Consider the following 17,038-nt stretch of genomic DNA (forward strand, 5'->3'; position numbering starts at 1 on the left):
TGAGATGCCATGGCTTGAATATTTGTATCACATGCTTGGAATGTGGAATGTCATTTACAGGCTCCTGAGCTTGAACATTTAGTCTCCAGCTCAAGGTGGGTTAGAAGGCTGTAGGAACGGGAAGGGATACAGCCTTACTTCAGAGGAAGTGAATCACTAGAGGTGTGCTTCCAGGTTTGGTAATGGCCCTAGCTCCCTCTTCTCTCTGCTTCATGCTGATACAATGTGACCCCTTGACTGTGAGATAGAACAAGCCCTTCCTGCAGTTGCTTCTGGTCAGGCACTTGGCACAACAAGAAAGGTCATAGACATTTGTCACTTTCTAATTCATGTTATACCATCCTTGCAATGATATTAAGAAGTGCACCGGCCTTACCTCTGTCCTTCTCTCCCTTCTGCTAGGTGAGGAAGACACATTTGTTCTCTCTGGGGTTGGAACAAGATGTCATCTTGGGAGCAGAGGTCACCAGAGTAGCCATCAACTTGACTTTGTATTTCCCAGCCTCTGGCACTGTGAGAACTGAAACTTGTCACTTAGGAATAACCCAGTCTTGTGCATTTTGTTATAGCCGCAGACGAACTGATAAATCAGGACTGCTCTTAAACTTCTTGCACTGCAGCTGGGACATTTGTATCACTGCCAAGGCAAGATAGACAAGCATGGTGACAGGGTTCTGTAGAGTGTTGAGACTGTTCTAATACAGCAGGAGGCACCCAGCCCCAAAGCACACTCGGGAGAGCTGCCTTGAGGAAGGGCCCAGCAGTAGGTCAGGCACATTGAGTACACTTTGTCAGTAGTGGGCTAGATTCGGCACCTGCATAATTGTATGTCCTCCTCTTGGCAAGTCTGCCCTTTAACCCATGACCCCTGTGAGGTCAAACGCTTTGTTTTTGGCCACAAAGCAGCAAATATTGAGGCAAGGTTCATTCCGGAACTTTCAACTCTCCCATCATGTGACCCACACACATTTCAGAGCCAGGTCTACTTTTACTTTTAAGTCATCTGTACCCTGGGCTAGAGATGTACCTCAGTTAGCAGTAGGTTGCTGGCTCACCAGGTGAAATTTTAAAACGTTGTGGCTACCCATGACTGTAGCCCAGGTACTCTTAAAGGCTGCAGAATCAGAAGGTCACCCTTGGCTGCACAGTATGCTTTAAGTCAGCCTGGGTTTCATAGTAGGTACTACAGAAAAAGAAGGAAAAAAAGGAAAGGAAAAGAAGAGAAACTCTTGCCATCAAGGTCTTAAAGCCAAACACAGACTGCACTGGGACTTCTTGCAACTTTAAGGGGAAGTGCGAGAGCCCCTGGTTAGAATCAGTTGGGCAGACGCCATTTTAGTCAGTACAAGACTGGAGAAGTAGATGTGGATCCGACACAAGCCCTGGACAGACAAGGCATGGTCCTGTGCCTGAAGACAAGGTGAGGGTATGAGGTAAGGTTGTAGCTCTCACTCATTACACGCTTTATTGAATATATATTCAATATATATATATTCAATATATATATTTGAATAAAATGACTCATGCAAACGAACTCATGCTGACTGTTGTAGGGAGCAATAATAACCAGATTGTCTATATGTTAGGTTATTCAGGGTCACCAATCTGTGATGTTCTGGCAAGCAGAAGCCTTGTCATATGTCATTTGGGATGCAAAGGTCTATTTCAGAGTGCTCTGTAAGATGAACCCATGAATGTTCCACCATTCCCTTGGACTCTATGGGGGCATTTGGTCTGTATTAAGGATGTAACTAAGACTGTCCCTAAACTCACGGGAGTTTCAAAACTCAGCTTCAGCATCTTTTGGCTTTAAAGTAGTTAAGTTTGAAAAGTTATTGAAAAAAAAAAAAATGCCTTACAAAATAACTGCAATTCTGAAATACACCACTAGATGGCTCTGTCCTCTTGTAGGCTTGGGATGTCAGGTAAATCGGCTACTTCTGACTCAGACCATAGGCAAACCACCTGCGTGTTTGGTTGGCTCTTGCTATCACAAATGTCACTCTTAGGAATTGTCTACACTGATACATAACTTGTTAATCTTTCTCCAAATATGACTAATACATTTCTTGTGGACACCTGTAATTTCAGTTTCATATAATAAAATACCGACATTCTAGATTTACACTTCCCTTTTCACTGAGAATCGTCCATATTATACCGGAAAAAATATATTAAAATCCATTATTCACCTGAATGAGATTAGCAATGGGACTCTTTCTGCCTTGCTTTCCCAACATTATGCAGTTCACCTACACTTGATTTTCATAGCCTTATTTAGGACTTGGCTTTCACATCAGCTCTAGTGCTTATACCAAATATAATTGATGTATATTTGAGCGTTCGTGAAAGACCAAGATGCTGACAGATCCTATGTGAAGGGAACAGAGTAATGAAGTAGATTCCAGCAAGCTGCAATATGTAACATATTTGAAATTTTTGTATCTTTTAGTCATTGTTAGCACTGACATTTTTCTTTAGGAACATATCCTATCGGGGCATATGATACATGAAGAATCTGCTGAAAGGCTTTTGAGAAAATGTATTTCTATTGTCATAATCTAAAAACTTGCAGGGGAACAAGAACATGTTAATCATAAAGGAAGCTTAAGTATATAGTTTCTCAAGGCATTGACTCTTCATATATTATTAAACTATATGTAATTTTAAATTTATATAATTTTAATTATAAAATATAAAAAGGTAAATATAAAAATTATTAAATATTAAAAATATAAAAATATAATTTAAAAATATTTAAATGCAAGCAGCCTTCTTGGGGGTTGGCAGACAGAGAGGTTTCAGACCCATAGCTATGCATTTAGGAGTTCAAGAGGAAATCATGAAGGCAAATGGACTGTAACTCTTCTTATTGGTAGCAATGAGTCATGCTTTTCCAAAGATTCACATGTGTCTGGGATACTCGTCCATCTCCAGGGACAGAAACAGACTAGGGAAGGCTTGTGGGTGGTGAGCTCTTCTCTTCCAACCCAGCCCAATCCTGCCCTGGGAGGTGTGTGTGTGTGTGTGTGTGTGTGTGTGTGTGTGTGTGTGTGTGTGTGTGTGTGTGTGTGTACAGGCCTGTGGATACTTTACCTAGCAGGGAAGAAAGGCCAAGAAAAGAGGCCAGCCAGTCTGCACTATATATCAGCCATTTTAGACAGAAGGCTCTGGGATTTTAGGTGCCAAACATTTGGTGTCCAGTTGAGGGAGGTAGTAGTACAGGTTCCTGTCCTCTTGTATTCCTTGTCTTTTGGGGAAGCCTGTGGGAGATATCGAAGGAAGGTTGATCCAAGGCAGGGCTCATGGTGTCAGACAAGGGAAGGACCCATTAGGAAAACACCTGGCTTAATAGGCTCTCCATAAGTGTCTGTTAACTGTTAGGTAAAATTGAGAACTTGAGGCATGGACTTAAGCCTTTGCATAGGTCTTTCATTTCTATAGAGCTCCTCCAGGTGTGGTGGCAACCAGGGGATGGCCCAGTGCTTGAGAGGCAAGGGTGAAGACCAGGATTTGCATCCCCAGCACTTACAGAAATGCCAGAGTAGGCAGTCCAGCAAGGTATTCCTCAGAACAAATGGGCTAGCTAGATTAGCCCACCCATGAGCTCGGGGATCAGTTGAAAGTCTGTCTCAATAAATACAGAGGAGAAAGATCAAAGATGACTCCTGACATCAGATCAGCTTCAGGCTTCCAGAGAGAGGTGCATGCCCATGCACCACACATACATTTGCATGTATTTGTGCATGTGCACACACATATGCGAGGGGAAATGGAGAGGGGAAGGGAGGGAAAGAGGGAGAGAGGGAGAGAGATGGAGAGAGGGGGAGAGAGGGGGAGAGAGAAGGAGGAGGAGGAGGAGGAGGAGGAGGAGGAGACCTAATCAGGTAGGCGATACCAGTTTCACTTTACAGATGAACTTCCACTCGGGGGGGCTACAGCCAAAGTAACTTGCGGCTCTGATCTAATTTTAAGGCCATTAGGGACCACGATCGCTGCATTAAGTCCACCAAAAGTGGTGTACAGTATTTTTGCTTTTAATTTGATAAAGCAACTACTCTTCTCCTGCAGAATAAGAAGTTGTTTTTAAAATAGCTTATAAAAAGGACATTATCTGTATGTATACATTCATATACATGTATGATACACACAGATATGGATACTTCCTTGTTGTCTTAAAGCTTATGGTGATTTAATTGATGTACCATAAAGTTGATTCATTTATAGTCAATGGCGTTCAGTGTATTTACAGAGATTTTCAAGCTTCTCTTAATCAGATTTTAGGAGTGTGTCATCTCCTAGAGAAACCTATGGGCCAAGAAAACCTGTTCATTCAGCGCAATCCTCACCTTAGAGCGTTGTAACTGTAAAATCTTTCTTTGTTCCTTAAATGCGGATGTATCCTTTTACAGCCTCTTGGCAACTATGTAACTGGGGGCTACTTCCTCTAGGGCCTGGAGCCGCCCCTTTACATGTATTCATAAATGAATAGGGTTTTCCAATCCCCTAGGAAGGAAGAGAACCCAACCTCAACACCACAGGATGAACAAATCCAGGTGAGCTGACCCTGTTGAGGCTCCCTAATGGCCTTCAGCACTCGTTTTGCGAGCTCGCTCTGACTTTCCATCCGAAGGTATGGATTACCTACCCTCTAGGGCTTCAGTCTGTCTTGCTTGTCTCTATAACTCTGTCTTTTGGAGTCTTTGATACCTCTCATCTCTCCTTCCCAAGCCTAAGGAAACAGACACATTGTCTCTTCGTAAATCTGCTCCTTGTGAATGTTTTGTATCAATGGGACCACACACATTTGGGGGGCTGTTCACTAATTTGTGAAGCTGGTGGGATTTTAGAGTTTCCACTGTTGGCTGTTAGAAGTAACGTTGATATTTGTGGATACGTTTTATAAGGACAAGCTTTTGGTTGTATCCAGAAATAGCATTTCTGGCTCCTGTGGTGGTTATGTCCATTTTGAGGCCCTTCCAGACTGTATTTACAAAGCAGTGGCATAATTTTACATCCCCACTAGGAGTGTGTGACGCGTCCGATTCCAAACCCTTGCCAACAACACTCATGGCTCCCTCCTTCAGCACAGCCATCCTACTGATTGTGAAGTGTTTGTTTTCTAATCTTTTTTAATCCAACAATCTTTTATTATGTGGTTATTCAAATCTAAGTAGGAACTATATCCATTGATCTGTAAGTGAAACTGCAGCGTAGGAAGAATTGAGTTCTAAAGTTATCCTGCATCTGATACCAGTGGCAAAGTCACTTGCTGATGTTCACGCTGACAAATGGATGCATATTGCTGATAAATCTAATAAATCATATAATGGGCCTAAACAACAAACCCCACGATCATCTCAACAGATGCAGAAAAGGCCTTTGGCAACATCCAACATGCGTTCTCAGTGGTGAAGCGTCTTACTTGCTTGTCAGGGGAGGGAAAAGATTACAATCTAGACAATTCGACTCCAGACTTTGAGCTATATTGCCACCTCTAATAAATTTTGAACTATCCTGTAGAGACAGAAGTTATTTTAAATGTAGTTGGAAAAAACCCCTGTACACCATTTGTATTTACAACGTGCCAACGTGTTTCATTTAAGTTGTACACTGTTCAGTGTGTGTGCACGCTAGGGAATAGAACCTATGGCCTTGAGGTGGTGATAAGTTAATCCTCTCTACACTCCCTAGTGGGTTTGTGTGTGACCCTTGATACCTGACTCAATATTCTGGATTCCTGAGAAAGACACACATACACAGCCTTATATTTTAAATACTTTAAACAGCTCAATGACTGGGCCACTCGTGGCTAACACACACTCCCCTCTGATATTTCTGAGCTAATACTTACTAAATCTATATTTTATCTTTGCAGCCCTCCTGGGGCCACTTTCTGCCTAGATCTACGTCGCCAGTCTCTCCCTCCTGCATCTTTCCGACTTGGTCTGTCTCCTATGCCCTTGTCAAGCCAGAATCCCCTCTCCCTCCTTCCTTGGTACCTTCCTGGGTATCCTAAATGTCCTGCCTCTGCCTCTCTGTCCAGCCATTGACTGCTGGTAACTTTATTGACCAGTCAAAAACCAACCGGGACAAGCTTCCTTTAGTTCTATTTGCAGGACACTGCAAACAGGTTTTTGGGTAACATAATTAGCATGAGAACACAAGCTGCCATAGGACTTAAAACATGTTAGGCAAGAATTGTAACACTTAGCTACATTCCTATCCAATGCTGGGATTTTTAAAATTATATAATAAACAAATACAGGATGCAATCAATGTGCTTGGTAGATGAGAGTGGCGAGGATTTGATATTCTTTTAGCAAATAAGCTTCTTTCGGAGACAATAAAACTGCCTCTCTCATTATAATAACATAACATTATAATAGCATCTTGTTATTCTTTAATGTATGAACATGTGCAGGCGATGGATACCACAAACCTTTGCTGCTTCTATTACTGATTCTGGAGTTGATTTCCTTCCCTATAGGATCTGGGTTGGCCTTAATGATGTAAAGAAAGTGAATGTGGAAGAACGTGCTAGGTCTCAGTTCTAAGAGACCTGCAGCTTCTGCAGAGGTTCACTATTTCTAGATCTCAGCTTCTATGCTGTAGGAAGCACAAAGACCCTGGGGTAGGCTCACGTGCAAGATCTCAGGCTCTCTGGGTTCCCAGCCAGCAGCCAGCAGCCAGCAGCCAGCAGCCAGCAGCCAGCAGCCAGCAGCCAGCAGCCAGCAGCCAGCAGCCAGCAGCCAGCAGCCAGCAGCCAGCAGCCAGCAGCCAGCAGCCAGCAGCCAGCAGCCAGCAGCCAGCAGCCAGCAGCCAGCAGCCAGCAGCCAGATCTTAGTTTTGCAAGATGGTAGTTGCTGTAAACGGAAGGTTTGGGACAGTCTGCTACATAGCAGTAGATGGGCTGAGGCTTTTATCTGTTACTCCGTCTAATCTCAAAAGATAGTGCTGATTAGTTAGGATGAGCCGAGGCTCCATGAGCCTTCCTCATGACGATCTGGGACCAGTGCTTCTCTCAACTGATACACTTATCTTCTCTTGTGATTCATCTTTCAACTGTTGAGTCAGACATGAGTGAGGTTGAATCTTGCTAGTCAATACTTGTTTATTCATCATAGGATTGTGACGGTGATGGGAGTGGGCCAATGATAGGTACTTAAAAACACTTTTCTAGAAAATTCTATCCCATAAGGAAAAAGCAGCAAAATGAAAAAATAAAAGAAAATAAAAATCAAAAGAAACCTCAACATCACATTTAGAGGCTGGCACATGTCAAAAGGCTCTAGTATCCTTGAAAAAAGGTTTACTTATTTATTTTATATATATGAGTGCTCTATCTGCATATACACCTGCATGTTAGAAGAGGGCATCAGATCATACTGGTTTCTGGGAATCAAACTCAGGATATCTGGAAAACAGATAGTGCTATTAACCTCTGAGCCATTTCTTCAGCCCTGGTTCTAGCATTTGTACAAGAAAACACCACATATTATAATAGGACCGTGGCAAACTACCATGCACACACACACACACGGCTTATGGCTTCATGTATGTGATAACATGAGGTTATCAGATGTGAGGGCAAGACAGTTCTTTCTTGGGTTTACAAAGATTCCACTCATCTCTAAAACCCTGTAAAACATCCTTTCTCCTTTACTACCTTGAAGGGAGTCCAAGCCAATGTTCACATTTAACTTGTGATGTATGTGTTACCCTTTCGAATTCAAGGAATCCAAGCAAAGGCTGCTCTCCGAGGTCTCCCACTGGCCTTTAAACAGGGCCCTGAACAAAGCAGGTGAAATTAAGACCTTAGCTTTCTTTTGAACCCTGAGGGCATGCTAGCAGAACTGAGAGAGCAGATAGGCTGGAGGGCAGCAAGACGTGAACACTTGTGACAGTGGTGGGCACTCGGTAAGCAGCAGTCAGACTGAATGTACTCATTCTTTTATTCACTTTTATTTCCATCTTAGGTGGGTGATGGGGGAATGGAACTCAAACCCCAAGAGCTACTGGGACACAAGACCCCAGGTATGCTCCACCCCGGAGCCAGGGCAGGTGCAGCCGAGGCCCCTCGTTTCTACGCCTATTTTATTTCTCCTTTCCTAACACTGGTGCTCCATGATAAACTGGTAAGACCAAGTGTTGTACAGAAAATCCAAACAACGAATGTATTATCCATTCAAATGTGTGCTAAAAAGAGGATATTTTTAAAGTACTCAGAATATTTAGAGAATGTAGAGAGGTAAGTTCCCTAAAGACTGCTTTTGATGTCTTAAAAGATGAATATTCATGAGACCAAAAAATCAGAAGAAAAACATTCTATCAAAATCCCTACTACCCCTGAGAAAAGCAAAGTGAACACTGAGACATTACCTTTAATACTCTCATGTTAAGAGGAACCGAAATGAGGGGTTAAGGACCGGGAAGATGAGTGGTGCAGCCTTTGCTGTAACAAACTCAGCAGCAACCCCAGAAGTAATGGGTGCCTGCTGTGTGTCAGCCACTGCTGCACTGGTGCTTCTAAGACACTCAGCCTGAGAGGGGCTCAGAGCCAAGTCCAAGCTTGATCTTACGTATTGTGCATCTATGTGTACGTTGAAATATACTTTAAAATTTAAACAAATAAGTAAATGGATCACTAAGCCAGGGAATTGAAATAGGAATAACTAAACAGCAAACTATGTCGCAGAATATTCAGAGAGCATAGCATACTTTCTAATGTAGACCCCACCCTCCCAAAGGCAGGACTGTATGTTGCACAGATTGACTCCCACTTAAGAGCTCCAGGGTAGCAGTGACTATCAGCATGTACCATGACCTGGATGAAGGAATTTGTTCAGGAATGCGAGTATGGCTTAAAGTTACAGAACACTAAGAGATTCGTGTTAGGGTGAAGGAGAGGAATTGGATGTGCTTTCCCCATGGATGTCCGAAAGGCATGCGATAAAGTTCTGCATGCATTCTTCAAAACCGGCTTAAAATCAGGCACAATGGACACCTTTTCCATAGAATCAGCTTTCTCCAAACCAAGGTCAGGATAGCCCTGGCATTTAAGGTTATTTTAGAGCCATTAGACCATTCAATTAAAGCACAGAGCTGGGTAAACTGGGACAAAAATTGCTGACCAATGTTTGTAGATGAAATGATTCTGTAGCTGAAATACACACACACACACACACACACACACACACACACACACACACACACACACGCGCACAGTTTAACTGAATCACTATGAAGGCTGGTGGCCCTAACAGATCATCAGCTAACATGTGCATGAGCAGGTTAAAAGTTGAGATGGAAAGACCATCACTGGTAACAGTAGCTAACACAAGGAGATAAATTTCGTTAAGAATTCTCAACAGTGTCCCTGTAATGTAAAATGGAGTACATAGGAATGACTTACCACAAAGACTTAAACAAATGACTGAGAGGGCACTGATTTAGACAAACAATTTAAGTTAATTATAAACTAAAGTTGTCTAGGAAAAGGCAATAAAGAAACAGGTGAAAATAAGCAAAAATAACAGAACACAGGAAATTCTCAAACTTTAAAAACTCTTCTTTTAGAGAAGCAGGAACAGATAGGTTCTGTATGTCCAGCAGGTAGTGTTTCTGGAGAGACGTACAAGAGGCTGAAACTCTCTTTAAATGGAACTAAATGACAGGTGCCAGGGTGAGTGACTAAACTAAAGTGTTACTGACTGAAGCAGGATGGTGTGTAAGTCAATTAAAAATTAATTAACATTCCCAGCAGCATGGTCAAGGATTGAACCCCAGAACCCCAGAACAAAACGAACAAGCAAACCCAAACAAGCCTGAAGCACAAAGAAAACCAGGAAACCAACCCCCAAGTCCAGCTGCTAGAAGCATTATTAGGATCAAAAAGGTTAATCTGATATCTGAATTCTTCCATCACCAGACTGGACAATATTTATCAATTCAGAGGCAGCCTTCTACACTGGAAAGGACGCTCGCACCCTTGGGGAGTTTTACTGAGTCTGGTGTAAGCTACAGTAGCCACGGTGACTACTGTCTTCTATTGCTTCTGCTGTAGCATGTACGGCCTGAATCTGTCTATGAACTGAATGAACTTCAACAAAAATAAAGAACAACTTTGATTTAAAAAGTACCTCAAGGCAATAAAAAATTATTTTAATTTTTTTATACATATTAAAACATTTTAGTCAGGTCTTCCTGACAGCATAACAGGACAGATACACAAGACCTCAAACATGCTTTAAAATGACATTCAGCAAAGTATTCAAAATATAATAAATAGCAATAATCACACAGACACATTTTCATACCCAATCATTAAGCTGCTAAAACAGACAGCTAAGAATAAATAAACAAGAATTAACAATTAAAGAACAATAAATGGGGGTTGTAATTCACTCTACTTAAAGAGGGGGACAGTCTGAACAATTTAATTTGCTTTTCTTCAAGATTATAGCATTGACCCCCTCCCACAAGAATAAAATATCCTGGAAAAAATCACTCTTACAATAATGCAGTTTTTAAATACAACAAATAAATATGAAACCAGCAAATCAATTTCAAGTTGTAATAAAAATGGCCCCCACCCCAAAGCTATGGAGAAAGAGTCACTGTGGCAGCGACGACAGACCTGCCGTGACAGTGCCTGCTCAGCTCACCTGAGACCTCGGCAGGACGGTAGTGCGGATCCCTAGGGTCCGACTCAGGCCGACATTCCCCCGTGTTAGAGCTGAGTGTGCACAATTCTGTACGTATTTTATAAAGTTCAAAGTGTTATGCATAGTAGAGTATCTTCATCCGCTTACTTCTGCCCCTAAATCGAGATGAAAACAGAAATGCACTGCGATTTCACCATTTGGTCTGAACCATACCAGAGTATTAAAGTCAGCATTAGAAAAATCTATAAAAGTTTTGCTTCCTGACAGCAATTGCTCTAACTCTACGTAACTTTTACATCACTGCCTGTTGAACGTAAAAGGAGTTTCTTTTCCCTTGACAGGTCCGTATGATGAAATCTATTAGCAGACAATGTTAGGAAAACAAAGAGGGGGCTATACTGTTTTCTCTTTTGTACATCAACAACCTTAGCATCCAGTATAATAAACTACATGATGACAAAGAGCAAAAAAGGTTCAATTAAAAGAAGGTACCTTTTTGTACAAGCAAACCTTTTAACATAAGATAGATAAAACGACAGTTACATGAATTAAAGCAGCCATATTTCTACTATTAAACTGAAGTACCAGGATTAAAAAAACAAAAACAAAACCAAGTATAAGCAAATGGAAGAACATGGATACATAATGCATTTGTAGCTGCTAAAACAGTAAACTCTAGCTCCTAGAGTTAGACATTGTTAAATTTAACCATGCAGGCTAACGTATAATAAGAAATCACCCTGCATCTTTTAAACTAAAACTAGTTTAATTGTAAAGTTACAAAACAATGGGTGGCTATTGCTCCAGCTTGCACACAGTCTGTCTGTCCATTCTGTCCTAACACAGCAGCAAAGCCTCGTCATCACACGCTTCAGTTTTCACTGCCGCTTCTAAGCAAGTGTCTGGTATCTGGGCCGTGTGCACAATGCCACAGCGCTCGCAGGGGCCGTCCCGGTTACTTGTTCTCGCTCCAGGGTTTCCTGAACTGTGTGGCTGTCTAAACCCTTGTACTTGGTCTGAGGCAAGATCAAGAAGAGGTCTGGAGCATTCATTGGCATCAATGTCCGAAGCTCCATCAGAAACGGGAATTAGCATTTCAACGTCATCGTCGTCTTCTCTTCCACTCACCCCGGTGTCAAGCTGTCTCAAAGGACTCCGGTTCTGGTTTGTGGAGCTTGATCGACCTAAAGTAAAGCGTACCCAGCGCAGGCCCTGAGTCATTCGACTTAAAGCACTTGTGAGCTGGTGACGTGCTGGGCTCACACTTGGGGCTTCCACACTTGACACTTCCCTTCCATCTGCGTGGCCACCTCGGGTGCTCTGAGCTGAGGAGTTCCCACCTGTCCCCACTGTGGCCTCTACCGCAGTTGTGGGAGGGACTTTCTGGGGCAAAGGAGCTGCAACCCCACCAGATGCTCCCGCCGTATCCCTTCTCTCATTTTCTGTGTCTGTGTCATCAGACTCCGCGGAAAACAAGCTTCTGTGAGGGTGACTCCTTTCAGTCTCTCTGCTGCTGCTCTGGCTGGGGACAACCTCATCTCCATCTCCTGAGACCAAAGCCAGCGACCCTGAATGACGAGATCTTGCAAAGTTAAAAATACGATTCCAAATATTTCGAGATCTGCCTGTCATAGGAAGTCTGATAGAAGGAAATCCCAGCTGAGATCGGACAGCTAGCCGCAGGTTTTCTAAAACTGAAGCCTGTAAAAGTCAGAAAAAGAACAGTAAGACAACAATAGGGTTTTTCAAGATGAAAAACAGTCTTTGATTCACTGTAACTAGGGGTAGGGGTGAGCTAAACTCTTACCTGCACAGGTCCTCTCAGAGAATCTAATCAGTAACTTAAATCTCAACTTTACAGAGGAGGCTGTGTCAATTACAGGAACTATAAACTCAACAGTAACCCAACCCTACAACTGAAGCAAGCCTGGAACACAGACACATTTTCAGCTGAGAAGAGTGACAATGTCTACCATACGTTCCTAAGTGACTGCTTTGGTCATGAGTATGTGCCTCATCCTCTTAAGAACACAGCTGGACTTGAGTCACAGCCCGACTGTCCTGTCGGTGTGGGCACTGCATTTTACAGGGCCGGTCTCCCAGGGCTGGGTGAGTGAATAATGACGATTTGGTTTTACTGCTTCTAGGAAAGGCCTGCATATGCCTGTAACACACTCTAAAAATCAAAAGTATACAGTTTAAGACATAGGCTTTCTTTAGTTATTATTTTGGGATTAAATATAAACCATAATAGTTTTTAAAAGCTGATAATTTACAAATTTACAGACTTTAACAATATGGAGTGCTTCACAACTTAACGAGTACATGGATGTAGCGCTGTCACTAAAGGAAAACCTGGGGGCCGGCTACCAGGAGGAAAGAGAAGACCCTCTGCAAGCTGTCCTCTGACCACCCCCCCCTCGTCCCAACACGATGACAAACAGGTGTAATTAAAAGATATCTGACCACCCCCCGCCCGCTTCCCAACACGATGACAAACAGGTGTAATCAAAAGATAAATCATTTTGTGTAGATCAAAGTCTTAGATGAGTTTTAAGTAGTCTTCAAGCGCCACCTCGTGGTTGTGCACTTAGGGCAAACACAGCTTTAATGAGCTGCTCGCACACTTGAGTGAGCATTTAAAACTGAGCAAACAAGGTTCGGTGACGCATTCCTTCAAATAGAACGAATCTCTCCACAAGGCCAGCCTCTCTCTCACAGAAACAGAAAGGAAGTGAGCATGTGCACACAGTCATGCCTGCAGTCTGAAAACAATTCAGCGAAGGCTTAGAGTCACCACCGTGGAATATTTTCCAGCCAGCTTTATTATACACATCACCCAGTAAGAAATCTGGCTATCAGCACACATGGACCTTCAGTACAAAGGTGAAAGGTTTTTTTTTTTTTTCACCAATTAAGAAGTATCTAAACACAAAATTAAAAACAAATAGGTCAAGTTTAGAATGAACATCTCCACAGACCTACTCCCGAGAGCTCAGTATTCAAACCACAGTCTTCCCACAGTCAAGCAAGCCCGAGCTTCTGGCGGATCTTCAGCACTTTCTCCCAACTTTACCATTACAGCCTGTCACAAGCAGCAGGCACTCTCTGCTTAGTTAAAAGCCTGTTAACTCAAAGCTTGCAAATTTAACCTTAGATTCTGTAGGGGAATGCCACAGGAGTTTGGTGGATAATTGTCTATAGTTTCATTTGTGAAGCAGTAAGAAAGCATTTCTAGTTTGTACTAGGTGACAGATTACAAAATTATTTTCTTTTAAAGGCTTATGGAGAGGCTGGAGAGATGGCTTAGTGGTTAAGAGCACTGACTGTTCTTCCAGAGGTCCTGAGTTCAAGTCCCAGCACCCACATGGTGGCTCACAACCATCTGTAATGAGATCTGAAGACCTCTTCTGGTGTGTCTGAAGAGAACTACAGTGTACTTATATATAATAAACAAATCTTTAAAAAAAAAAGGTTATGGAAAGTTGATAATTTGTTACCAGAAATTTCAAACCCCGAGAATTTGGCCTCATTAAACAAAGTTCGACAACTTATGTTATTTAAAATGTTGTTTACAGGGGGCTGGAGAGATGGCTCAGCGGTTAAGAGCACCCGACTGCTCTTCCAGAGGTCATGAGTTCAATTCCCAGGAACCACATGGTGGTTCACAACCATCTGTAAAGAGATCCGATGCCCTCTTCTGGTGTGTGAAGACAGCTACAGTGTACTTATATATAATAAATGAATAAATCTTTTAAAAAAATGTTGTTTACATGGAACTCTTGATACTTTCTAGCTCTAGAGAACGAAGCAGTATGGAGTAGACTTCAATGTTAGCTCCTTGGCTTCTGGGACAGGATCTCTATACACTTGGAGTATCACGGCTGACAGAAAAGGTGTCTCCATTGGGAGACTGGCAGGCAGCTATGATATTGTGACCTAGGGTGGCGCTCTGGTGATTCATGGTAAGGGGACAGTGTCAGTAGGACTACAGACTTACACTAGCCATATAAAGTTGATCATGACAAAGTGAGTCTGGATGGGGGCTTGGGGAGCATCCTTGGTAACAACTATGGAACATTGTCCCACAGGTATAAACAGCAATGTTCTGCACTGGGTTGTCTGAACTCTGCCCCATGAGCCTCTTCCCTCAGGGGATTTTAATTCATATCCTCTCCTAGTAATAGAGTGTATCCATGGGCAAACAGCTCTCAGTGAGTCCTTCAAATCCTCTTAGTGAGTTAGAACATCAGAGGGGGCTGGAGAAGCTGCTGACCTTGCAAATGGTTCTAGCAGTCCCACTAGCTTCCCAGAGCACAGTGGGAAGGAGGTGAGGGTAGCCAACAGAGGCCACCACAGTCTGTCATCTACCTTCAAAGAAACTGGCAGTGACAATGATAGAAACTAAAATCTATTTTTTCATTTTTTATTCCTAATAATTTGACCAGTATAAATTCTGAATTGGGAATTACATATAAAAAAATGTTCAAAACTTATAAATTCTCACTAAGGATTTGAAAAAACACTCGACTAAGGTGACATGTGCCAGAAGTGAAATGGTGTTCGATTTTTAAATTCACTTAAAAAAATACCAATTTTTCTTAGTCTCTGAGAGTTGTTCTTATAAATGTTTATGAATATACTTAAAATTTAAATGCTTATAATTAAAATGAACTGTGGTATATTTTTATAGCTTGAAATGGTTTTAAAAACTTCCCAAGAACTTCAAAGAACCAAGGAGTAGGAGTTATAACCCAAAGAAAAAAGATCAAAATTTTAAACACTAAAACCCAGTTTGAAGTCCTCCCTTAAACGAGGGGCAAATATTAACTCCTCTTCAATTACTTTCACTTACAACTGGTTAATCTGCCAGAAGTAACATGTTAGTACATTAATTTTACCATTCATTCTTAAATCTTAAATCTTAAGTGTTCATTCAGTTCAATCATTAAATTGGCCAAAAGTTTTAAATTTTGGTGTACCTACTCACTTATCCCCAAAAGGAAAATGTCTCAGAATGACAGTCTTATAATCATAAAAATTAGAATTTTATAGATTCTGTGAAAATGTAATACAATTTATAAATTCAATTGCCCATATATTTAATATTTGCTTGACTGTGAAAATTCCTAAAGTTAAGAATCCCTGCTTTACTACTTGCAGACTTTAAAGATGATGAAACAGATTAGAATTCACATTGTACCTGATTAGGTGAACAGACAGGAAAGTCTTCCACCGGAGGGATTAGGCCCTGCGCGATCAGCTGTCCATATGAGGGAGGAGCCTCTCTTCGCAGCAGCTCTGCTTCCACTCGTGACAACTGGGTCTCAAATGATCTGGGAGTGCACAGGAAGAAAAGGTTCAAAAGGAGGCGATCAGTGGCAGCAGTGCTCTGCCGTCAGCACTGAGCACTTTAATCTTTCAGCTGGCTTACTCAACATGAGTTCACTTCTACTCTGGGGACGCGAGGCTCATGTGAGCAGGATGTCCGGAAGGTGCTCTATGCTAGTAAGAGCCTAGATTACAATGTTTTAATAGACAGAAATGTCTGCCCAAGGAAATGTCTGTACACAATAAAGTAACAGACTTTAAACTTTAAAACTATTTAAACTTTAGATAACAAACCCTATCCTTTAGAAGACAGTTGCTGAAAGTCTCAGCAGACACTGCCCATCAAGTCTACACAGGTGGGCTGAAGTGAGGTAATCGAAGGCCCAACCCTCCACTGGTGACGTTTCCCGGCCATTTACGTTGCTCAAGGAAAAGATGTGCCAATGGCTGTCATGGCCCCATGCATCTGTGCACCATCTGTGCTCTCTAGCTGTTTGGCATGGTCTTTGTTAATTGGTCATTTGTAGCTGTTAGGACTGAAAGCAGCTGTCCCCACAATGCCCTCTAGGGAGATGCCCCTGCCATTAACATCTTTCAATTTATCTTACACCACACTGAAAGCTGCTCTCCCTGAAGTCCATTCTCCCTGCCTAACTTGTTATTCAACTGAGAACACAGCTCACACTGAACTGCACACAGCCGGGCTCCATCAGTTCCCATGTGTTTCTAAGGCTCCAGACCAAGGTGCTCTTCTACATGCTCCCTAGAGAGGGCCCCTCCAGGATCTCCTCAGAGATATTTCAGAGGGTGCCTCCTGGAACAAGGGCAGCACATGCCCCCTCATGAAGGCATCTATGCCACTTTGTGTTGGAGACTTTCGATCTCTTGCTGTGCTCAGCTTAGCCACCCACCAAGTCTCTCCTCATGGTGAGCCTGCTTGTGAAACTGGCTCGTTCATTTCCTTCTCACTTGTACAATGCCATAAACACTGGACCTCAGATATGTGGAATTACTGAGTATTTATGAAAACAAGATAGAAC

General features: G+C 42.3%; 2 protein-coding genes across 5 annotated transcripts in view; one reads left to right on the plus strand and one right to left on the minus strand.

Annotated features, from left to right (window-relative positions):
- The first annotated feature begins 1,007 nt into the window (after positions 1-1,007).
- Positions 1,008-14,430, plus strand: LOC148004772 (uncharacterized). Of its 3 annotated transcripts, none has more exons than XR_015624763.1 (4): positions 1,008-1,433; positions 4,511-4,556; positions 7,980-8,138; positions 14,246-14,430. XR_015624763.1 is itself a non-coding variant. In XM_087559491.1 (4 exons), the coding sequence occupies exons 1-4, from the start codon at positions 1,398-1,400 to the stop codon at positions 14,414-14,416; spliced, it is 399 nt and encodes a 132-aa protein (XP_087415617.1). In that variant the 5' UTR covers positions 1,013-1,397; the 3' UTR covers positions 14,417-14,430. The 3 variants fall into 3 exon arrangements, 1 of the variants encoding a protein (XP_087415617.1); XM_087559491.1 differs by having other exon boundaries at positions 1,013-1,420; XR_015624764.1 differs by lacking the exon at positions 14,246-14,430 and having other exon boundaries at positions 1,013-1,420; positions 4,511-4,633; positions 7,980-8,139.
- Positions 10,126-17,038, minus strand: part of Lrp12 (LDL receptor related protein 12) — a 71,369-nt gene continuing 64,456 nt past the window's right edge. Inside the window, 2 exon segments of one of the 2 annotated variants that reach the window (NM_001134883.1) lie at positions 10,126-12,368; positions 15,871-16,003. In NM_001134883.1, coding sequence (NP_001128355.1) covers positions 11,505-12,368; positions 15,871-16,003 — 997 coding nt within the window. In that variant the 3' untranslated portion in view covers positions 10,126-11,504. 2 annotated transcript variants of the gene reach the window in all.

The sequence above is a fragment of the Rattus norvegicus genome, chromosome 7 (genome assembly GCF_021556685.1).
Source record: "Rattus norvegicus strain SHRSP/BbbUtx chromosome 7, alternate assembly SHRSP_T2T, whole genome shotgun sequence".
Lineage (NCBI taxonomy): Eukaryota > Metazoa > Chordata > Mammalia > Rodentia > Muridae > Rattus > Rattus norvegicus.

Coding starts and splice junctions, on each gene's coding strand:
- LOC148004772 (XM_087559491.1), top strand. CDS start 1,398: ATGGTCCTGTGCCTGAAGACAAG. Junction 1,421..4,510: donor GTCCTGTGCCTGAAGACAAG/GTGAGGGTATGA, acceptor CCAATCCCCTAG/GAAGGAAGAGAACCCAACCT. Junction 8,139..14,245: donor TGGTGCTCCATGATAAACTG/GTAAGACCAAGT, acceptor TGTTGTTTACAG/GGGGCTGGAGAGATGGCTCA.